Source organism: Lutjanus erythropterus, chromosome 23, assembly GCF_056507025.1.
Source record: "Lutjanus erythropterus isolate fLutEry1 chromosome 23, fLutEry1.hap2, whole genome shotgun sequence".
In the NCBI taxonomy this organism is placed as follows: domain Eukaryota; kingdom Metazoa; phylum Chordata; class Actinopteri; order Lutjaniformes; family Lutjanidae; genus Lutjanus; species Lutjanus erythropterus.
The window spans coordinates 28,250,231-28,275,017 of record NC_139339.1 but is presented as its reverse complement, the minus strand read 5'-3'; the positions used below and the strand labels follow the sequence as shown (position 1 = coordinate 28,275,017).

The 24,787-nt window shown below is 39.7% G+C and overlaps 2 protein-coding genes and 2 non-coding genes across 5 annotated transcripts in view; all 4 read right to left on the bottom strand.

The window, feature by feature from the left end:
* Nucleotides 1–3,061: 3,061 nt before the first annotated feature.
* On the bottom strand, nt 3,062–17,040 carry LOC146306333 (eukaryotic initiation factor 4A-I). The gene is made up of 11 exons (XM_084712596.1): nt 16,926–17,040; nt 15,549–15,591; nt 14,917–15,049; nt 13,976–14,115; nt 12,087–12,255; nt 11,063–11,172; nt 10,635–10,778; nt 7,666–7,803; nt 6,344–6,433; nt 5,775–5,854; nt 3,062–4,828 (listed from the first exon to the last, which is right to left on the bottom strand). Exons 1-11 carry the CDS (start codon nt 16,946–16,948, stop codon nt 4,684–4,686), a joined length of 1,215 nt encoding a protein of 404 aa, XP_084568722.1. The 5' UTR covers nt 16,949–17,040; the 3' UTR covers nt 3,062–4,683.
* Nucleotides 11,696–11,836, bottom strand: LOC146306335 (small nucleolar RNA SNORD10). The gene has a single exon (XR_014769196.1). It is a non-coding gene; the product is annotated as a small nucleolar RNA SNORD10 (small nucleolar RNA).
* LOC146306334 (small nucleolar RNA SNORD10) lies at nt 13,028–13,166 on the bottom strand. Its single transcript, XR_014769195.1, has one exon. It is a non-coding gene; the product is annotated as a small nucleolar RNA SNORD10 (small nucleolar RNA).
* A 4,902-nt stretch (nt 17,041–21,942) lies between the features above and the next one.
* The window catches only part of senp3b (SUMO specific peptidase 3b), a 34,217-nt gene continuing 31,372 nt past the window's right edge, over nt 21,943–24,787 (bottom strand). For both annotated transcript variants that reach the window (XM_084712593.1, XM_084712594.1), the window contains exon 12: nt 21,943–23,521. In XM_084712593.1, the coding sequence (XP_084568719.1) occupies nt 23,411–23,521 (111 nt within the window). In that variant the 3' untranslated portion in view covers nt 21,943–23,410. The remainder of the gene's footprint in view (nt 23,522–24,787) is intronic.

Here is a 24,787-nt window from a genome sequence, read left to right as displayed (position 1 = left end):
CTGCATAAAACTCATTTTGTCAATGTTGTGCAAATTAAATGCTTGACTTTGCTATATTGGATTCATGTAAAAGTGCATATTTAGACATATTTTAACTTTTGAAAAAAAAAATAATAATAAATAGAATCAACACGCAATAATTTGGGGGACACCCTGCAGCAACTCTGAGGGCCTCCATGGGGTCCCAGACCCTCTGTTGCCTGAACCTGAACATGACTTTCCACAGACTGCCTGAGCAAATGAAGGAAGATATTCAGTACAAAGTTACTCACATCTATACAAGACCTGGACCATACGGAAAAAATATCTCATTTTGATTATTTTGATTGATACTGCAGTTGCAATATGAGTTGCGATATCACAGTTAATGACCATGACCACTTTCAGAGTCCTGTTAGTCTCCTGTCAGAGAGGAGCGCTGAGGTATAAAAGTTGATATTAAAAGGCTTCCTGACTGATCCTGAGTAGTATGAGGTAGCAGGAAGGTTTGGAATGGTTTCATATAGTGAAGAAAGAACAATGTCTCCCCCTAGTGGAGTGAGCCTCTCATTGACTTTAAACCCTGAGTCCAATTCATTAGTGATGGGAATTCCGGCTCTTTTTAGTGAGCTGGTTCTTTTGGCTCGGCTCCCTAAAAAGAGCCGGCTCTTTCGGCTCCCACATGGCTAATTTATTACCCAAAATGATGTAAAATGAATTACTAATGTAAAAAACATACATTATATCAAATGTTTATTATTTATACACTCAACATACTCAACATGGAGGAGAGTACTACAATATTAAGCAGAGTGCTTAATTTTGACAACAAACACCACCATTATATTAATTACTAATTTTCTGTGTAATTGTAATATTTAACACTGGATATATTAGTCTTCTGTTGTGCAATTAAGTTTTAATCTGTCAACAAGCAGATATTTTGTCTGATAATAATAAAGATTATATATATGACTTATATATGACTTGGTTTTACAAGGCAGATAAAAGAACAGATGTTACATGCATCAGAAGGAGGATCTCTTCTATTTTAACTTCAATCAGTGATCAAGAATGCACTTTATTTCTTCAGCTATGATCGTGGTCTGCAGACTTCAGGTAACCTACAGGTGATCTCTTCCTCTATTCTCTCTTAACTCTGTTGAAAACTGTCCAATTTAACTGCAGATTTTCGTCTCCACTTCCTGCTGTGGCTGCCTGATCTCGTCTACTTTCCAGGCGAGGTGCAGTTCATCTCAAACGAGTGTATTTTCTCACCTTTCAAGCGTGTTGTCTCTGTCTGTAGCGCATGTTCTCTCTCGTCTCCCTCCCACTTGTTCATGTGCTCACTGTGTTGTGTGTCCATAACCCTTCCCCTCCCCCTTCTACTCAGTGTGGACACAGATCCACATGATCATGTGCAACTATAATAGAAAAAAAGAGGAGAAAAAACAAATCGGCTCCCAATCAAGAGCCGGTTCCCGTCGTTCACTTCAAAGAGCCGGCTCTAAGATCCGGATCGTTCGCGACCGACACATCACTACTATTCATCAAGTCTGAGGAGAAAATCAGTCCCAGCTGGTGATAGATAGGTCTGTTAAACTATTTTAATGAATAAACAGTGTTAAACACTAGAATTTAGCATTTGGCTGATGCTAAAAAGAGTCAGATGCTTTGCTTCACAGGGAAAACACTGTGCCACCGTGTTTTGGACTTACAATATGCAGCTAAATTACAAATACATTAACAAAACCTCAGCAGCAGTTTCACACCTCATCATTTATAGCAAAGAATACATATCAATACATATCAATACATCAAAGAATATATCAAACAACTCTGGGAAAACAGCTTGGATAAAATTCATCACCAAAGAATTTGGTGTCACACATTCTATACTATCTCTTGCTCTACACCAAAGATGCTATGAATCCTTCAGAAAGCTGAAACACACTACAGTTTTATAGTTAATATAATATACTCATTCTTCTCTTTTGCTGTCTGTCTGGCTACATGTTATTTTGTTATATATAATTCCTGGCCTTGTGAGAGATCAAGCACTTGTTTTATGTAATATTTTGTGAATAAAGTTTTTTAAAGTGTCACATTTCATGTCTGGACTGTTTTGATGAGCCCCAGCGAGCACTGTTACCATCATTTATATTTTTGTCACAGATATTGAAAAGACTAGGTTTGTCATTGTTATTGACAGTTATCAACACTGTGCACATTTTTTTAGTTTTTGTACTTGTGAGCCTTTTTGGTGAAGTTATCAAGTTCTCCCTGGAACAAGTTGCCTTTGTAATGAAAAAAATCACAGCTTTCTTTCACTATTTGGCTAATTTAGGGCGCAACAACCCCAAAAAGAGCCCACAAAGTCCTGGAGGGACTGATATGTTTTGGTCAAAAAGAAGTTGTCACGTCATCATACCGAAACTTTACAAATAGAGACTTCGCACATCATCAACACACAAATTACCCAGCAATCACCACTACACATCTGCATGCATAATTTATTATTCTGTCTCATCTGTATATGACAAACATAAACTGAATACTTATATAGTAGTAGTTTAAATATTTATAGCTTTCATAGTTTATGTTGAATAAGCTTTGAAAGTTGTTGCATAACAAAATGATGGAGATGCATTTGCCTTTTTAAGGAAATAAATAACATATAATATATAACATGTTCGAGCATAAAACCAGGTGAATTTGTAAAGTTACAATGTGAATCACTCCCCACCCAAAACATTGGAGGGTCCACTCTCTCTGGGGGCCACACCACCAGTGCTGTTGCTCTACCTGCACCATCTATTCGCCCCTCAAATATCCAGATGATGCATCTAAAACATCAGGGCGCATGTGACTGAATGGACATGACACCGACATACAATTCAATGTTTATTGTGGAAAGACAACAATCAGTAAACATGCTAGAATGTTCTAAGGTCCAGGCTGCTACTCAGCCGTCAACAGCAGCTCTGGAAAAAACAAGCTCGAGGGCCTTCAAGTTGTTTGACAGTTCACTGAGACTTGTTTTAACCAAGGGAAGCAGAAAGACAAGTCAAAAACTCAGTGATAAATATCACACCTCCGTGGCTGGTTTATTTTGTTTGTCATCGTTGATATTTTGGACCAAACTGCAGTGTTGGTTTCAGAGCAGGTCAGCAGTCACAAACACATAGCAGCACAGGCCTGTCTCAAGTCAACAGAGCGAGTGCTTCAGATGGTGGAGATGTGTTACATACTCGCCTTCCACACAGGATTTGGCCAGAAAAGCTTTCATGCTATTCAACAATGCAGAGGCCAGTTTACACTGTTAAAGGAGAAACCTTTATTTTTTTTTTAAGACCATTAAAATAAATACTATACAGAATCCAATGTAGAAAACTTGTTACACGGTTTCTGTCTCAAAAAGGTTAACAATTCCGTAAATTCATTTTAAAAAATAGCACTGACTATACACCCCAAAACATGACAGTTCTCCTAAACCAGACACCAAACCCCATGATGACAGGCATTTAATATGAGCGCTTAGAAAGAGTAGAGATTTGGGAAGTAGGGAATCGATATACTTAATCATCTGTAGTTTGGTCCTTTCATTTCAGACGGCCCCCTCCCTCCCCCAACATTTTGGTGAGGTAGGTTACAAAAAGTCACCACCACCTTATCAAAAAAATCCAATATTGTGTTTAAAAATAAAATCTAAGTGAACAATAATGTCAAAGAGTTAGAGGTGAAAAATCCAACCAGGTCGTCAGGGTCGGGAGGCAAAGTCTCCACACAACTCACCGTCGTTTTTGCCTCCAAACATCTGTTGCCACCAGTCAGTCTTCAACTGAATGCTACTGCACAAATGACTGTACAAGTCAAGCAGTATGTACAATAGCAATAAAAAATATATGAAACAGCAGTAAAGGATCAAAACGGTAAACAACTCATTCATGATGGATTTTACTATACAGGTGTCTTTATTGAACATGCCCTGTGTACTCTACCCCCAAAACCTTCACATGATCATGGCTGTGTTAAAGGCTGTTTAAGTACACTGAAGGTTGTCTAAATACTGATCTGGTCAAATGCAGCACTTTTTATTTCAGTCATGGTTGTGTTTAGTCCAATCTGAACTGCAGTCTAGAACCACTCATCCATCCATCAACCTAGTGATGCTGAAAAATCAAAGCCACATTTCACAAACTCTTCAGTCATCTGTGTGTTAGCATTGTGCATGTTATCAGTTGAGCAAACTTATTAACTTCATGTAGCTAGACTCCTTCCACTTCATAATTTTTTAAAATGTGCTTTCAGAAACACATAGGTTTTGCACTTGTTCGGACCCAGTTACAAAGTCAAGTCGTTTTATTTTAAAACTCGGTTTGCAAAACATCAATGTGGAAATGTTCAAATGAATGACTTAAGTTTGAGAGGAGAGGATTAGCCGCAGGAAGAATTTAGGTGCCGATACGGGGTAACTGAGTATGGCAAGCAGATGAAGCAGGTCAGTAATTCATCCTTCCAAGATGGCCAAAAACTATTTCAGATAATAGGAAGGAATAATGGCTGCATTTTTTACTTCCCTTCGAATGGAGAGTAATGGTGGAATTTAGCAAAAGAAAGTTTGAAGAATTCAGATCGTATAAGAAACAAGGTTCAACTTCTAAAATAAGCAGGGTGGGGTGGACGAAGGGCATGTGGATTCGTCTAGATAAGATCGGCCACATTCATGGGCATCTCCTCAATGGTGGTGTTGTAGAATGTCTCAATGTCCCTCAGGGTTCGCTTGTCATCCTCAGTCACCATGTTGATGGCTACTCCCTTTCTGCCAAAACGACCACCTCGACCAATCCTGACAAAAGACAAGCACAAAGTTTCACTGAGCAAAGAGCCGTGTGCAAGGGGTCACATCGTACAGGATGGAAGGGAGAGACCTCTGGGTTTTACAAGACCATTTTGTGACAATCATTCCAGCTGCAACGGTGATCTTCTGCCTTCCTTTTAATCTCAACTACACACCTGAAAAGTTGTGCGACTGCATCTTCCATGGTTGAGATGCCGTCGTGTTAACCAAGTCTGTACCTGGCAAAATCCTTGAACTTTTATAGTAGCTCCCACTACAGTAGTGAGACCACAACCAGCTTCACTGTGGCTGCTGGTAAAAATGCCTAAAAGCTGCCGTGGTGGGATACACTACCAACAGTGTAAAGACTGAAGAAATAAGTTAGCACAAAACTGAGCCTTGAAGGTGACAAAAGTGCAGTAAGGCATGAGGTTTCACTTACAGGTGCTAATCTGGTCAGACAAGCTGCAGAGCTTGAACCCCACTACGTTATGAAAGGCCTGATGCTGTTGTTTCTAGTTTTGGTGATTGACCAAGTCATCTGATGAAATGGTTGTACAAAATATTTCACTTTTGGTCATTTGGTGTGATCATTTCTCCAAGAAAAGCAAGGAACACTCATACTGACAACTCAATATTGTTTGCCCATCTTAACTTTTCCTCTCTGGTAGACATGGTGTGCTGTAATCAAATCTTTTTAGCTTATTGCGTAGCCAACTGTTTTGGTGTCATGGTTTTCAGAGTATGAACTACAATAGCTGGTAGATTTGGTGCATTCATCAGCCAAAAAAAACCTTATCAACTGATTGGCTGGTAAAATTCTAACAGTCTAGCAATGTAGTCAGTGGACAAAAAAGGTCATTCTGCACCCTGCTCTGCTTCCAAGAGAACACTAGCATACAATTTTACTACCATTGCTCAACCAAATGTTTGACATTGTTGGCTGTGTTTTTACCTGTGGATGTAGTTTTCCCTATTGGTCGGCAGGTCATAGTTGATGACTAGGGACACCTGTTGGACATCAATACCTCTGGCCTGAGGAGGAACACAGTGATCATTAGTTTAGCAGCACATCACTTGTATCCATATAGCACATTCAGTTTCATGTCGTCATCCTAAACTTCCCTCTGCATCAATAATGTATCATCACATCAGATTAACTATGAAGACATGTCCCATGTTCATCTTAAAAAAAAAAAAAAAAAAAAGGAACTTCCCTTAAAAATGTTCTGAATAAATTTCAAACATTTAAAAAAGGACAGGACTGAGTGTAATCTGCCATTTAGTTGTGAATCAAGGACATGGACCCAGTCACAGTGGAGGGCAGATGGCTTCTCTACCAAGGAACATTCAGTCCTTCACCAACACTGCAGATGGGAGGAGAGGGAACCTTGGCCCGCACAGAGCACTCATCTTCAAGTGTGCACACGTATGACGTGCTTGCTGGCTAAAAAAAAAGCTCAAAATCAAGCAGCTGAACAAGGGAGGATTCTAGCAAACTGAGGATGGCTGTTGTGTACGTACCAGCAGGTCAGTGGTGATGAGGACTCGACTGGAGCCGGAGCGGAACTCCCTCATGATCAGGTCTCTCTCTTTCTGGTCCATGTCACCATGCTGAAAGACAAGATCAGAGGATACAAGTGGAGATGGGGCCAAACCTACAGAGCACTCAGAACAGTCTGATCAGACTAAAGGCTCAATTAGACTTTGTATTTATAATTCAGCATGTGAAAATTAATGTAATATGTAAATCCCAAAATAAAATGCATGCATCATCGAAAACAAAAATGTTTGGCTATTTTCACGTCACAATGTGTGGTTTTTGTATGTTACATATGAAGACTAACAGCATCTATGATGCTGAACACTGACCAGGGCCTCTGACAAGATTCAAAGTAGGGGTGTGTATCTCACTGACTGAGACGATTCGATACATGTTCAAAGATACGATATATTTTATAAATCTTTAAGTGGCCAACGATTCGATATGATTCAGCTCTGTCACAATACAAGACAATGCAATGTGTCAGTCTTTACATTTTGATTCAATAATGCTACATTTGTAGAGTGCTGTTGTTGCCAAAAAATTGATAGTTTTTACTAAATATAGTAACAGTAGAGACAGAAGGAGACTTTACAGTGATGTTTATATCTTATTATGAGTCTCATGTGTAAATGAGATAAATGAGAAACTTAACTGTTTAAAATATCAGTATTTCTGCAGTAAGATGATCTGCTGCTCTGTTTCATATGAAGAGTGGTGTAGTTTTGATTAGTGTGGAGGAACAGTGATGCTCTGTGTTACCTGCTCTCACAGTGACATGACGTCTCTGTGGGTCAGACTCGTGGCTCTGCACTCTGCGGTCAGACACGTTTTGCATAAATGATTTGCAGCAGCGTTTCTCAGCTTTCTTATAAAACCCAAACTTACGTCACTTCTGTTGCTGTTTTCAGCGCAGTCTGTTATGAGCAAATGAAAAGGAGACACAGGAGAGGGAGGAGGGCGCACCGTTTTGTGAGCGCGGCAGCGGGCGTCCAGTTGGGCTGTGAAGATAATGTTACGGAGCATGTGTGACCGTCGTCTTCATCAGCTCTCGTATTATTTTAGAGATGAAAACTGTAAAGCCTCAGGCAACCGACTCCTAGTCTTGCGATAGCCGATCCATAGCTCTACAATCGATTCATCTAAAGATCAGTGGTTAATTACTATCGATTGGGGAGTCTGCTACTGACACAGCCGTATCTCTCGCCTGTAAAACCGGATATCCGGTCATATCGGTTTATTGTTCCCAATCCTAATTCAAAGCTGCTCAGTTTGTGTAGAAATGAAGGTTGGATTCTCTTACCAGAGCAGAGACAGTGAAGTCTCTGGCATGCATCTTCTCAGTGAGCCAGTCTACTTTCCTCCTCGTGTTGATGAAGATGACCGCTTGTGTGATGGTCAGGGTTTCGTACAGGTCACACAGTGTGTCCAGCTTCCACTCCTGTGGACAAGCACCAGGACAGACAAAGTTCAGATTATCCACACAGTCTGCCATCACATCTGGCTCCACAACACTCAGCTGGCAGTTTACACTATGAGGTAACATTTGCTTTTTAGAACAAAAAACAGCAACCTTAAACTATTCAGTGCAATGAGGCCATCAGCAGACTCCATCTCAAAATTACGCTCCAATATAAATTGGGAGGAATTATACAGAGTCAAGGACCAACAAATTCTCACCAAAAATTTCAGAAATCATTATTGATGATAATCAAACAGGCCAGTGGATGCTGACAGTCTGGAATTACACACAGACATCTGACCAGAAAGAGCAGTGCATGCCATCTAGATTGCAACTTGTAGATAAATATTTGTTCGGTACGTTTTTAAATTGGCAGCAACGTAGCGTTTGTACACATACACAAAAAAAAAAAAAAGACCTCACAGGGCTCCAGACTGCGACTAAATGGTCGCATTTTGCGACTAAAATTTGAGACGGTGCGAGTAAATTTGTCATCTACTTGTGCATGCGCAACCAGTAAATTTGCCGATTTTTTTTATCATTATTATTGAATATTTTTGTTGCTGACAAACTTCTGCTCCACACTTCAGCCCAGTAGTTGACAGTAATGTGCAAATGAGCTGGTTTGCATTGCTATCGTTTCATTAGATTCATTACAATGCTCACAGCACACACCGATGCACCGGTACAGACACTCACCCACACTCAGAGAGCGGAGGAGAGAGTTTCCCACCGTTACAGTAACAACAACAAACAAAAGTTGTAAATGGACGACCAGTGGTTCCCCAACCGCTCGCCCCGCCAAGCAAAAATATCGGTGTTCCAGCCCTCCCACTGAAGCATGCAGTAAAAAGCTGCAGACGGGTCACCACTGTGAGTCTGGCTTTGATCCAGCATGGCTGTCAGACTGTAGATACTCCGCATGGCTGTACAAGACCAAACTTGGTGAGTGAATTGATTAATGAAGATGGATGGCAGGCATGGCGCCAGGATTTTAACTTCGGATGGGCCTTTTAATTACAAAAGTTAACACCGTTTCCAACTGGTAATATCACTTTAACAAAAATCACTGATATCATACTGTGAATGCCGACTAGCACTTCCAGTTGATAATGACACTTAAAATCTTTAACAGTTTCAGTCTGCAGTTTATTTATTTCAAATGGCACAGGATATCTCCTTATCTATGTTTTCACTATGGATCAAGTAGATCAGTATATCAATTCATTAAGAAAACTCATTTTATTCCTTTTAATGCATTTCCATTTGATCTGGCTGGATTACTCTTTAAATTGATTGTAAGGAGAGCGAGAGAAATGAAGCGATCAGAATGATGGGTGAGCTACAATGACTTTTAACAGGAGAGAGAGTGCGGTGCGATGCGCTGTTCACTCATAAACTATCTGTGCTGTGAAGGTAATCTGAAGACATCAAGTCAGGCAGTAATATTCAGCTCTACCTTCTGTATTGTCTACATTTTATAGACGTTCTAGTTTTGATGAAAAAGGCATTTGCAGATATAAAATAAGACAATGATAAGCTTTCCTCAGTACACCGGTCATCATTTCTGCTGAACAACCGCCATAGTGTGATGTGCATGTGGAAGGGTAACATATCTGGTGCGACGAATTATGGCACACCGATTGGCCCAGACCTCACATGTGATACTCGCCGAATAAATGTTGTCTTTTTGTCAAATAGAAACTTTTTGTCTTAAGGGTGTATTAAAATGCTGATTTTAATAATTAAAAATAAAAGTTAAGAAAATACATGTTCTCCCAGTCATTTAAGGTGGGCCAGTTGTATAAATGAGTGGGCCCAGGCCCGTTAGGCCCACCCATAATGCTGTGCCTGATGGATGGATAGGTGCATTAATAAATAAATAAATGAATGAATGAATAATTAAATAAAAACAGTGTTCCACTGCTAAAATAAAAAACAAAATCAGTGTTAACTGTTTATTCAGGTCCAAATGCTCTGTAATCATGGTAATGGGGTCCTTTGGCGAGAGGGTTCTTCAAGGACCCCAATGATGGACCACGCTAATTCCAGCTAAGCCCCCCCCCCCAAAAGCAAAAAAGCTAGGGGAAACACTGTGATATAATATAATACAGTGAAAATGAGGAAAGGTGAATATTTACTTTGCAAGTCAATTTCGGTGTGCGCCCCTAAATTTTCTGCTTGCGCTCCTAAAATTTTAAGTTAGGGGCCACTGTGCTCCTAGTAAAAAAGTTAGTCTGGAGCCTTGCTTCAAAAATAGAACACTAAACAAACAGCTGATAGAATCCTGCAGACAAACTTAACTTTATATTTGCTTTAATCTATGCAACTGTGTCTGTGCTTCATGTGACAGTATGACAGCATTGAATTCTGTGATTTCTTATAAAAACATGCAAAGAATTCATTAGCATATTTTTGGAAACTATTAGCAAGAATCACAATATTTATAATAACTTTCAAGTAGCAAATACCTTAGTCACATTTCTAAACCTTAGTTATCTAAAATACAGGTTTTGTGTTTTCACTAACTAACATAGGCGACCTGTTGGGCCACAGACTACAGAAATGACAGAATGGGTTTATCAAAACTAGACACATTCAGCCATAACATCCGATTTGGTCTGAATACACTATTAGCACAGGGTTGTGCTGCTGTGTGCGGTGTTCACAAATTTGCACAGATTTTATATTTGGTATGTATCACTTTCCCATAGGAGATCCACCTTGTCATCCTGTATATGAACTTAAAACATACTAGTCATATCTGACTAGTTTGCTGACTAAAGCCCATATGAAAAATGTTTCTCCACCTCTTTCTCCACATTGATGTAGAACTGGCGAATACCCTCAAGGGTCAGCTCCTCCTTCTTCACCAGGATTCGGACAGGGTCACGCATGAACTTCTTTGTGACCTCCAAAACATCAGCTGGCATGGTGGCCGACAGAAGGACAACCTAAAGAACAAACAAAAAAATAAAGGGGACATGGGTGGGCTGGTTAAAACCTGAGACTTACTTTTCTGAAAAATTTCTTGGTTCCCAGATTATAATGCATTTTACATCCCTTGTTGCTTTATGATAGCACTGCAAATTAACCTATCCATATGCAGACTCTTACAGAATTCAACTGAAACAAGTGTACAAACAAGTGTAGCAGCTTCTCTGTCTAATGGCTCACCTCAAGTGTTCACTTAAGATGACTGTTGAATGTGATTCAGCAAGACACATTGAGCGCTTACCTGTGTGCTGCTTGACAGTTTCAGGAAGATGTCATAGATCTGGTCCTTGAATCCTCGACTAAGCATCTCATCAGCCTCATCCAGCACAAACATTTTGATGTTCTTAGATGCTGAAAAAGAACAGAGCTAATGTTTAATGTCCTCATGCGCTTGTGGTGCAACATTGTCCCACATCAGCCAGGTTGTGGTCGAATTTGGTGACCCTTCCAGTGTTCATTTGGCCAACAAAAGAACAAGTTTACAGTGTATACCACACAATCTTGACATTAAATTTCAGCCAGGGACTTGTGCTGCAGTTCATACCCCTGTTCCCTTGTTACCCTTCTACCTCTATACAGCCCCATCCAATCAGGCAAAAAAACGCCTGACAGTGTTTGAGGCCGTTTTGGCATCTACTAAGACAATTAGACTCCATTTGTTCTACAGAATAGTAGATCTATTTACAACTGAAACAAGCTTTATATAATTTGGTACTCGTGTTTCCTGTTTAGAGAATGAAACCAAATTTTGTACATTTACTATTCCTTTGAATTTACCATTTCAAAACGGTCACATTTTTTTGTTCTAGAACATTCCTCTAAAACTCTTCTGTCAACACCAGCTAATGACTCCTGTTCAAGTGCGATGGGTGCTGTATTCAGAAGTAGTGATTCATGATCATGTCTCTGGACCCCTTTCTCTGTCGAGCGCTCAGGCCAGCAGAACACCAACCAGAGCAACGACACATCAGGGGTTGACAGAGTCAGTTGACACGCATGGGTTTCGTCATCATACAGCAGTTGTATCTGACTGTGCACAAAGCTTTAGGGGTGGACTGACTCAGCTCTTGTTAAATGTCAAATGAATCACACCACTCACTCAACTTTCATATTCAACTGCATAAATGTGGACCAACTTTAACACAATATGAAATTATAACCAATTCTTATAGTGTGACAGCTAATATTCTAGAAATTGATACTAAAACGAGTCAACTTACTGGCAGCTCAATATTTGTTGAATTACTTTTTGCATGATGACTTACAGAGGTTTCTGCGATTCAGCATGTCAAAGACACGGCCAGGGGTTCCCACCACAATGTGAGGGGATTCAGCCTGCAGCTTCTGGACTTCATTGCGAATGCTGGTCCCACCGATACAGGCGTAGCAACTGGCTCCCATATAGTCACCCAGGGCCAGCACCACCTTCTGGATCTACATTTTTAAGAGTTGTAGAAGAATTTTAGTGGAGAACACCATTTGTTGATTCATGGGTTTTCATAGGCAATCAAAAGTAAATGTTCAAACAAGACATTCTACAAACTGTGCTGAGTTTTGACTGAGGACAAACCAAAGATTAATCTTAAATATGTTTGGGGTTCCTGCCAAACACTTAACATATCCAGAGTCAACTTTTAACCTTAGTGAGCCCATGTAACTTGCCCCTATTAACCTGCATTGAACCTATGAACCATGCTGGACACTTGAACTGAAACAAATGGTCAATAAACAAGTTTCAGCTTGTCTTTTATTTGTGTCATTTTACACATAGCGATGCATAACATTTTTAAAAACCAAATCTCAAAATTCACATACCAAAAGACTGATAGAAATGGGAGTTCTAAAAAGGTGAGAAAGGAACACGCTGGAACACGCAGAGCAGGTGACGCTTGTGCTGGTTTTTGTTACTCCATGAGCTTGGATTGTTGAAAAACTTCACAAAAACACAATATCATGTTTGAGGCATCAGTGTGTAGACTGTAATTGGTCTCAGTAATAGTCAGAACTATGCGTCCATAGTGCAAAAAGTTTCTAAAGTCAAGACTGAGCCACTTTTCTGTTAGTTTGCTTCATCCAAGCGTGTTAATCAACTGGGATATGAAGCAAACAGAGCTCAAAATATAAACTTAGGCTTGTTTTCCTTTTCAACAAGAAGAAAGGAAAGAGTGGAGACTATTTTACTCCCCTCCAAAGTGTGATGGGTGCTGTATTCAGAAGTAGTGATTCATGATCATGCCTCTGGACCCCTACTGCGCTGAGACTCCAGCCAGCAGAACACCAACCAGAGCAACAACACACCAGGAGTTTACACAGTCAGTTGACACGCATGGATTTCATCATTATACAGCAGTTCTTACTGATGGATTGTAGACGCCATCGTGGTCTGGTATTGCACTTTTCAGACATCAGGTGTGTCACAGCAGGGACAGACTAAACCCCATTTACACTTGGTTTTAAAATGGAATCTGTACATTTACAACTTTACACCTACCCAAGATCAGAACACATTGCATGCCAGACTGGCTCCAAATGTGGACATGCAGATGTGATCACATTCCCATCACCTTGCTTTAACAACCATATTTCTTATCTGGACAACACATCCAGATCACATTTTAATACCAGGCGTAAATGGAATGCAAGAGAATGATTTGATTTTCATCTTGTGGAGTTGGATCTTTCACAGGCTGATCTTTAGTCTACTCAAGTCATGTTCAGCACCATAGAATTCCCTTTCAGATATTTTATAGATGTATTACTACAGTAGTTAACAGGTTACAGTTGGCTTTAAATATGCCAATACAACATTTCCATTTTTTGATACAATTACTGCAGTTTAATCTAGTAAAGTGTAGCAGAAAGGAACACCTTCATGAACTGCTCCATATTTCACTTCGCACCTTGAGAAGTACTCAAGCAAAGCAGTGTCACATGATAGTCACCCAGCTCTTAAATTGTTTAGCCCAAGCCATGGTCACTCACTAGTGAGCAGAAAATAAAGCTTCAAATATTCAAAGCCTGGAGGTGTGTTGCATTGAAAACGGTCAATTTCATGAACCGATGAATCGCAAGATGGCCAAAACAAAAAATCCCACTACAGTACACTGTCAGTGCAGATTTTCCACTCCATATTTGTATTGGACAGTGAATGTACCTGCTGAGCCAGCTCCCTGGTGGGAGCCAGGACCAGAGCCTGGGTGTCTTTCAGGTCCACATCAATCTGCTGGAGGATGGAAATGGCAAATGTGGCAGTCTTCCCAGTGCCAGACTGGGCCTGAGCGATCACATCGTAACCTGGGGTTAAAAAAAACAAACAAAAGAAAAAACACAAGGATAAATTTTACGTTATTGATCAACTAGATGAGTAAATCCAGAGATACAAGCTAAATGCGACCGTTTAGCCTTAAAAAAATGATATAACCCCTGCTTTTCAGTTATTTGAATATAAGGAGTGCCTCCAGAGAGTTGTTACAATTTGTAGCTTTGTTTTTATGCTAGTGAGTCTCAGATTATAATGACAGCGTTAAACTGGACTAACAATACATTTCTAGGCTTCCTGACAGCTCGTATCAACTTCAGACAGGATTTAGTGGAGGTTCTCTCCCCATCTGGTCAACTTAGAGGGTGGTGACTGTATTCTCAAGCTAAGACATTAAGATACTCATGATCTCCTCAGCCCAAGATATACTGAAAAGAAATGTCAGACTCCATTGACACTAATTCAAACAAGCAAATCAAGGATCTGGTAAAATAGCCTTTAGCCTACAACACCACAGACCAATACATCAAGTACTGACATACATTTTGAACATGCAAGTGCATGGCCAGTTATTTTGTTTAAACTCATCCCTGCAGTTTGAGATAAAGATCAGGTTTCACTAGTTTAGTGTTCTACCATTTGTAGAATTAGATTCCAGTGGTGGCTGAGTAGAATTGCAACTCTGGGGTGTTAGTCCAAATTTATTGAAAAGGATAGATTATTCACTTCCACAATTTACATGTTTTTATCTAACAAAATCTTCTCCTCCATCCATATTTGCTTTTGCCAATTTCAACTGCTTCACAAGATATCTTTAGTAAAACTGTCTTACTTACCCTTGATACAAGGGACAATGGCTCTCTGCTGGATAGCGGAAGGCTTCTCAAAACCATAGGCATAAATTCCCCTGAGCAGAGCCTCGCGCAGGCTCATCTCATCAAAACTGTCCACAATCTCATTCCAGTTGCTCTGAAGGGCGGAAGACAAACAAGGAATAGGGCAAAACATATTCAGGCATTAAAAAAAATAAAAAACATTCATACGATCATGCAGATATGACACTACATACACTCACATTAACACATTGGTAATGGTTAAGATCACTCTGAGGCGACAAGGAACCAATGAACATTAAAGGGATATTACATCTCTATAGAAAACTATACTCCACATATGGGCACCAATTCTACAAGTTGTTATTCTCTCAAGTGTGTCTTTTCATTTTTGAAGGTCTTTCGCCAAAAGGTCATAAAACATATATGTTGGATTTTAGTGTGAGTCTCCACAAGCAAATCACAGACTGTTCCACAGTAAGGCAGTGGCCCTTCTTTACTTCCCTGTTATGGAACCCCCTTACTGCTTCCTCAAAAATATATATTCAGGCACTTAACGGTCACACTCCCCACCAGCTAAGTGAGTAGGGGGTTATTTTGACCATTGTCTATTACCACAGTTCTAGGGGACTTACCTCAATGATCCCATCTGGCTCCATGCCCTCTGGGCCATTGTCTCTGAGAATGACAAGACAATGAAGTCATTGGTACTTGTTTTGTACCACATCACAATTTAAAGTTCCACGACCAGAAAAAAAACATGGCTCACAGAAATATTTCCATTAATATTCAGTTTCCACAAACACAAAATGACTGAAATAATTGTGCTTTACTTAATCTTTGTAGATACCTGCATAATTATATAATACATTTATAATTTATGACAATATGCTAACACACTAACACGACAAACACAATTTCCTGGGCTGTTAAATCGAGACTTTCAGAACTAATTTGCCGTTTCATCCTCGTACTTTGAGGCAAACGCCTTCTCAGGAGTTGTCCGCCATTTCTACTACATACATCCAAGATGGTCGTTTCTCTAGTTAGGGCTGAGCAGACCGGAGCGGGTCGGTAATAACAACGGACACGGCCAGCGAGAAAACAATACGTGACCTTTTGAGACTTAACACTAGGTTATGGTGATTTTTTTGGTTTTAAGAGATAGTTTGAGTGTAAAATGTACGATGGTATCAATAAAGGAAAGCTCCGCTATTACAGCCCCGGCCCGCTACCGCCGGAGCCAACGGGCCCTGCCCGTCTTTATGTAGCCTTTTATCAGCCCTGTCAATTCAGCGAAACTCATCAACGACGCGAATACCGCCACACACCAAGCATTTGTTTCATCAAGGGAGCTTTTACTGAGGGCGACCCTACTGTGAGGAGAAAAGCTCCCAGCAGCGCTGAGCTGCGGCCTACACTACCGGCATTGTCCCAGCCGCCGCTTCACTACCACGACCATGTGCGCCCGTCGTACAATATGCCGGAATATCTTCAGAGTTCCACTGCCAACTTTTTTTTTTTTTAAACACACTGTACAATAAGTCGGAAAGTTCGCCATTCCAATATAGCGTTAGGTTTACCATTGTGGGTATAAGCGACAGAAATGTGAAATAGAAAGAAGGGAGGCCTACACCACGCTCGTTCACGTGCTACACAAGGCGCCGGGTGCCATTTAATTGGCCTCAGTTCCGTTCAGGACCATCAGCCATCGATAACATTCATTCAATAAGCTACAATGTAAGACGCTACACATACTTTTAACTTGGCAAAACGGAATAGTATAATACACCACACTGGTCTTCGACAAGTGAGAAGCAGTTATAGACGTTAGTCTTCAGCAGGCTATCGGCAGGCCTCAACAGTTAACGGTAGTCAGAAACGACAGCATGGTTCGTTTAACGTCCACATCACCAACAGTCATCCCGAACAAAAACACACTTCGACGTAAACATGCAAATATAATCCCGAAATGGAAAAGGAGCCAAATGAGAACAAAAATATTTCCTCACCTATTATCATATTCAGCCGACATTATTCCAAAGAAAGAAACTGCGGCAGAAATGTCTTATATACGTTGACAACACACAAAGAGGCTTTCTCATTGCAACACATCGCCGTCATTTAGCTGTAATCCCGCCCACAAAGACGTGTGATTGGTCATCCTGTACGTCACATAAAACTGGGCGGAACGTGGCATCCATAGCAGCGCACGATTGTTTTACCATCAGCATGCGAAGCGGGCGGAGTTTGCAATTTCTAAACTGACTACCTGAGCAGTGACCAAACTCCTCTCACCTGGGCTGCCTCGGCGTCGATATCTGAGCTCCGTCATTCTCAGTTCAGCCATTTGTCAGCGCGGACAAAAGGCCGAACCCTAGGGCAGAATTTCTCCTTCTGAACCACATTTTCTTGTTATCTGTCGTGTCTAGTGATTGAAAATATGGAAACTTACAGCAGCGACACATCTCATATTCAGTGATGTAATCTGCATAACACGAAACCGGGAATGTGTCAGACTGGAGTCATTTCTGGCATATTTTAACACAATTCATGAGAGAAACTTGGAATAGAATTGTCCTATATTGGAATCCGTTAGAACAGAGGTTGTCAATTTTTTGTTATTTAGAAAATATATAGAAAATATAACGGGGGCTCCCCTGGATGGATATGTCCCCTGGAGTTATTTAACGTTGGGCATTTTTTATACTTTTACTTAGTTGTGTGAAAGAACAACTCAAGATAGAAATATTAGAAAGATATTAGACACATATTCAAATATTTGCACTGTGTCTAGAGTTGCCACTGCGTCATCATATGCCTCAGCCAATCAGTCCAGTTACAGTTTACATTAGCACTGCATAACCATAATCCGGCCTGAAAAGTCAAGTCCGAAAAGGCCCAAACCCAACAATATTCTGTCCAAACTGACCCAAACCAGTCCCTCATTTGCATATTTCAGCCTGAGCCTGATTACAGCCTGACATTTTTCTTAACAAGCTTCCCTCTGTGTACCAAATGTACCAACCGAATAGGCAATGACGATGTAAGTGGATGTAAGCCCATGAATTATGTGAGAAATATGTCTCAAACCCATTGGGTCTAATTGGGTTCCATTGAGTCCTGTTGGATTTGGGGACAGACCTCAGCTCTAGTTTACGACCATGTCTGTCCAGACTCATATATAGTGAAGACTTTGAAGGAGTTTAATAAAAGGTATTTTTTACAGAGGAGGACAGAGGACTGACAGAGCATGGAATATAATGTCACAGTGAAGTTGACCTTTGACATTTTGGGTATAAAATGTCAACACCTCATAATTTTATACGATCAGATATTTGTGTGAAACTTTTGTCATCATTAGTGTATGAATTCTTGAGTTATGCCCCAAAATCTGTAAATTTTTAATCAGTTCATTCGGGAGTTTAAGTGGACATTAGTACCAAACTGGAAGGAATTCCATTAAGGTGTTCCTGAGATACTGCATTCACAAGGATGGGACAGACGTGAGGTCACAGTGAGCTTGACCTTTTACCTTTGACCACCAAAATATAATCAGTTCATGCTGGACTCCAAGTGCACATTTGAGCCAAGTTTGAAGAAATTCTGTTCAGAAATTCCTGATATCACATACATCAGAATGGGATGGATGGACAGGCTATCATGGAATAATCAATGCATTTTCTGATTATTTAAAATTATGTACAATCCAAACTTTAATCTATATAAAAATGTAAACGAGATAAATAGGCCTAATTAAAAACAAAAAAAGAACCAGACTGGGACTTAGACCTAAAATATTGTTTCTGAAAAGAAATAGTCTGTATAAATAAGTAATGATTGATAAAAATCTAATCATAAAATAAATGAAGCCTTTTGTAAAAAATAACATTGCAAAATCTGTTGGCACAGTGCCACAGACCCAACCTTTTGTAACTGAAACCCCAAATCTGATTATTCACACTTTCCCAAGGACTACTTTGTCAAATAAATGAGAAAAATCTCCAATGAATCCAAATGTAATGTATATAGTCACATTTCATCACCACACATTCAAGCTTTTAGTGGTGCAGGTTGTCTCCCACATCACGTTTTTTGTTTCAAAAACCTGATCGGTTTTGTGTCACTGGATCTGAGGGAACTCACCAACAGTGTTTGTTTCTCTGATGTGTTTTGATTCACGTGGTGACATTCAAAAGTAACTGCTTATTAAAATTCTGCATTTTAATGTGATGTTTTTTTGGATTTATGTGAATTCTTGAACACATTTAGATGTAAAGTTGTAAATTATAGAGGTTCCCAACTTCTGGAGTAGTTACTAATGAAAAAGATGTAAGTTGAATTTTAGTGAAATAAAGGTCAACATGACAGCTTCAGCAAACTCTGTTTTTTTTTTTTGTTTTTTTTCCACCACATAATTCATATTAACTTTGAGAATTGTTGATGCATATAACACTCAGCAGGAGCCAGGATTTCAGAAATAATGAAGTTAAAGTGTCCAGAGCAAGAATTTAAATAAGACTTAAAATGTTAAAATAATAAGTTAAATCAGAAACTATCTGATGTCAGTCACTGTGACTTGTTTTCAGTACATTTTGCACGGCAACAAAGACTTCAGGTTCATTTTCCAACCCGAGGCTAATTATATTTTCTGTAGATGATATTTTATCAACATGAAGTTGTTTCAAAGCCTCATCCACACTGCCAGAACTACTGAATACTTAATGTTTTCATTTTTATTAATCCATTTGTTAGACTATGAGCAGTCAAATTTATATGTATTCAGTTTAACAATACTAAACTCAGCCCACAAAATAACCATCATGTGTAGGCTATCAATTGTAGTATGTACTGTACTGTAGTATGTACCAAGACTGATTTAAAAAAAAAACAAAAAACAAGACATATTTCCAGTTTCCGGGGCCATTGCTCTGTCCTCAGTGGCTGCTTCGGTGTCGATAATATTTACAGTCTTGCTCATGGATTTGAATTGTCAAGACAACTTCTACCCACTGTATCTTTTTTTTTATCTAAACGTTTGCACTGTTAAGCTCACAGCCTCATAAATGAGCATTTCATGCAGTCAGAAGTTATATTCATTTGTTTTTCTAACCTTACCCTGACAATTAATCTAAGTCATTTTGCGCTCTGCTTTAGTGCTACAAACAGTATTTACTTTGACTGGTTTAAAGTGTATTTTTGTATTTGACACGACAAAATGGCTCATGTCAAACATCCTTTTTCCTCCCACACACACTCTAGAACATATTTCCTTACCATATTTAATCAGGCCCATTGTTTTAACAGTCCCATCATATGATGGCACTTATATTCAATATCAAAAATAAGAACAAAATTAGGTCATTCATTCTGCACGTAACACCAAAGCTCAAGTGGAGCCAGTCAGTCATCATTCTGCAAAACAAACCCTCTTAATGCTGAATGGATCCATTTATAAGTAATCAGATTTTTTTTTTGTAAATTGGCAGACATTTCATTGTTTCTTGGTTATTATGAAAAATAACTGAACATTTTGGGTCACCATAAAGAGTCATTTCTGCACGCTCAGTCATGAAATATTCTATACTTATATTCAAGTGTCAAGAGAGAATTTTGTAGAGCTTTGCTTTAAATTTCTGGTCAGTGTAACAACCAAAATGAGAAGCTTGGTGACATTATAAAAACATACTGTGTTACTTTCATGGTTCCATTACAGTTAAGAAACTTTGTATGTTATCATATCCAATTTTCCTGTTTCCTCTGTTTCTCTTAAGCGCTAAAGCTATCACAATCAAGACATAATAAGACAGTACTGACACATCACATCAGCCTACCACGTCTCCACAGAGCTAATCTGAACCACCTCAAAGCCCAGAGTGGAAGACTCAGGAGGACCTATTGGCATAATATGGCAGGAAAGAAAAATAATATTCATCAGCAGGTTTTCATTAGTGTGTAATCACCTGAAGATGAGAATCACTAAGTTTTTGTTACCTTAAAATGAGCTCTTTATATCTGCAGAGGGAGCGGCTCTTCTTCTATGGAGACTTGAGTGTTTCTACAGACAAACCAAACACTGGCTCGAGAGAAACCTTGCAAGTTTTTTGCAGCTTTTGTGGTGACCAATTTCACTGAACCATTTTCAGTTGGTTGCAATCTACAGCTTCACCACAACATGCCACAAAATCCTAAACATTGGGCATTTGATGTATTGTTAGAAGACGATGAATCGTATTTCGTCAGCTCATCATATATCTTTTATGTTAAAATCTGACTTAAAAAGTAACTTGTAAGTATAGCTGTCACATAAAAGTATACTTCTGTCTGAATGTAGTGAGTTGAAGTACTAAGTAGCATGAAAGGGAAAACCTCATGTACCCCAACAGTGCACTTAAAGGGATAGTTCATCCAAAAATGAAAATTCAGTCATTATCTACTCACCCTCATGCCAATTGATGGTTGGGTTTAGTTTTTTTAGTCCATAAAACACTGCTGGAGTTTCACAGGAAAACAGCGCTGCAGAATCTCCCAAACAATGGAAGAGAATGGTGACCAGTTTTCAAACAAAAAAATCCCAAGAAAATGTCTCCTAAAGCCCTGACATGCAAGTTCACTTGCACGTACACATGGTCACACCACAGAAAACAAGTTCAGACGGTGTGAATGTGCATGTGAATGTGGCTATAAGCTAAAGCCCTACAGTGAAGATTCAGGCTAAAAACATGGTGTCAATGATGTCTTACAAGTCAACTTTGAATGTCGGGACTTTAGAAGACTTGGATTACACCAGACAAGCAGTATGGAGGCATTTAATCTTTTGTTTTCCATTGTTCTTTTATGTTCACAAACTGGTCACCATTCACTTCCACTGTTCAGGAGATTCCGCAATTCTGTTTTCCTGTGAAACTGAACTATCCCTTTAAGAGCAGTACTTAAGAAATGTACTACACTTGAGTCGAGAGAGCAGTTGATCATGTAGGCATAAGCAGCTCATGCCCATGAAGCTGCACTGATAAAAAGCACAATCACTTGTTTGCCGTGTATTTTTATTTTTAGCAACCATAATGCATTGTAGAAGATATATAAAACTGTCAACTCTGTTGCATCAACTCCTGTTTGAAAAAAAAAGAAGAAAAAAAAAATCAAAAACACACAGCTATCAACAAATTAGTCTTTCATTATAAAAAGAAGAGGAGGGTACTGTAACTCCACTGTGGACATATTGGATCTGTTGTGTAGCAATCATGGTCCTCACCAAAATGGCTCTCGAACTTTTAAAGAAACACTAACCAGAGGATCTCTTTTGTACTTACTTGAAAAAAAACACAAATTAGTAGTCCTCCTTTTAACACAATTTGTTTAAAGCAATAAGCATATCAACACATTTACTGACAGAGATAAAACACAGAAAAAGATAAATGTAATGTAAAGATACCCCTTCTTTGGGCCAATGTGTGATTCTGGCTTGTTTGGGCAGTGATCCGCAGATGCAGATCCAGTCTCCCACATGTTTGTTCTGCTTGTATGACTGGGAACAGAGGAAGTTTCTGGTACAGGGGTGTTCCAAAGATATTGTGTAAATTCTGTAATGCACTAGAATGGCTCTTCAAACGCTGAAACTGTTTTCTAACAACATGGCAGCCTCGACTATGCATCCTAAATGTTCGGCATCACTTTAAATCCATCTAAACATCATGTAGGAAACTGTTAAACAAATATTATACATCGGAAATGTCACATCGCACTGCAGTGGCAAACGTGCTAACTAGATAGATAGCATCATTAACATAACATCGGCTGTAGCATGGGGGAGTGTTTTTGATGTTGTGTGTTTCTCTTTGTGTTTTTTTAAAAGATGTTGGCTGAGTTTCACACTTATGACATTTGGAATGGAACACAATATACTGTATCGGCTGGATGGATGGAAGGCATGAAAGTCCACTGGTACTATTTAACCACAAGCTTAGACAGACGGGTTGAAATCACTGTGTCATACGCCCACGTTACCTCTGCGCTCAGTGTTCAGGCATCTTACATGAAAGTAGTAGTCAGGTTTGAGTAACTGTGGTCCAACCCTCATCCGGGCTGGATTTGTTAGATATCTTTATGATATTCTTCATGCTCCCATTCAGACTGAAAAACTCAAGTGGACTACAATAGGATGGAAGATTAGCACATTCCAAAAAATGGAAGCTAGTCTTGGCCTCTGTCAACCACAAAGGAATAACCATGACATGGAAATTAAATCAGAGTTTTCAAAGGGTGGAGAGAGGGAAGCAAAGAGAGACAAAACAAAGTGAAACAATGACATCACCTACAATAGAAGCAGTAGTTTCTCTGGATGTTGGCAGAGAAAAATAAAGTTTTTGAAAAGTTTCTCTTTTCCAGTCAATCATTTGCTCCCCTTGTCCTCTTCTTGTTATATCATTGTCCCTCCATCTTGTTGGGGTCAGGGGTCGGAGCAGGTGAAGATGGCGGGCTGGGGTGCGGGTGGGGGTCACAGGGTGAGCTTGCAGTGACACAGTTCTTTGTACATTTGCCTCCTCAGCCGGGGCATATCCTGCTGGCCAAAGTTGAACGGCTGCCCTAGTGCCAGACACTTGCAGTACTATGGGATGGTGGAAGGAAAAGAAGACAAGAAAAGAAGCTAGTGGCCTGCAGGAACAACAGATTAACAACACCATGTAAAACAAGAAAGAAAATGTTTGGGTGGGTGGGGAGTGATGGGAAATGAGATCGTTGGATAACTATATGTCGAGGATCCTTACTAGGGGTGAAAATCTCTTCTACCTTACATTTCGACTCTGATTCAGAGGGCTACGACGTGACAATAAAAGAATTATCGATGCATCCAAATTTTTCTCATACTTGCCATCCCCACTAAAACTCAAGAAGTTGATTAGTTTTCACAGCACACCTCACGTTTGTCTCGCAAACCGCTCTCCTTAGTTACTGTTGCTACGCCTACCAAGCTTCCCATTCTTGCACTGCTTTTATGCAGTTTACAGTGATAATGGTGGCAGATTTAACAGTGAAATTGGGAGTAATTGTTGAAACACTTGGTCTGTGATGCACTGAAAGCAAACAAAAGCAGATTTTCAATTCTAGCTGATGATGGTGGATTTTGTCAGCTAAATGTATGACTCGCATGCAGATTTCGTAACTGTAGCTGGATAATTGTATCATATCGTATCGTGACAGAGCTGAATCGTATTGAACTGATCGTTGGCCACTTAAAGATTTATAAAATAAATCATATTGTTGAACATGTATGGAGATACGTATTGAATTGTCTCAGTCAGTGAGATACACACCCCTACTCATTAATGTGGGAAAAGGAAGCACAAGGACTTGATTAGTGCAGCAGACCTTGAGATGTGTCACCCAGGCAGACCAGCTGGACAGCGATCGCAAAAGAAAGCTGGGATAGATGCCAAGGAGAGATGCATCGTTACAAGCCCACTTTGTTCTGTGGGGATTTGAGGAGGGTGTGGGCTGATGCAGAATCAAATGCAGATGCAGTGGGATCTAACAAGTTTGTCTGGATGTAAAGTTACTGCAGCTAGTAAGCTAGTGTTAGTTAGCCAGACATGCTAATGTTTGCAGCTTATATTAAAGCAGATGAAGAGTTTAATCCATTCAACCACACATGTTCTCTTGTGTTTCATGTTTTTGAGAGATGAAAAACAAACAAAAAAAAAGACATCACTGTCCAGACTCATGAAATGCAGAGTATTGCTCTTCTTAGTGCCTCCTGCACACCTTCAATATGGAGAGAAATGGAATGCTTGACAGTCCTCGTAGTTGCTCAGCTGATTGGACAGTTGCTGTTTGTAGAGGTTTTGCGGGACTTAGTGAAGAGACAATTATTTAG

What these genes read in the sequence shown, in the direction of transcription:
- LOC146306333 (XM_084712596.1), bottom strand. Translation starts at nt 16,948, where the DNA reads ATGTCGGCTGAATATGATAATAG. An exon ending in TCGGCTGAATATGATAATAG is followed by an intron (nt 15,592 to 16,925) that starts GTGAGGAAATAT and finishes TGTCATTCTCAG; the next exon opens with AGACAATGGCCCAGAGGGCA. An exon ending in TCATCACCACTGACCTGCTG is followed by an intron (nt 5,855 to 6,343) that starts GTACGTACACAA and finishes GTTCCTCCTCAG; the next exon opens with GCCAGAGGTATTGATGTCCA.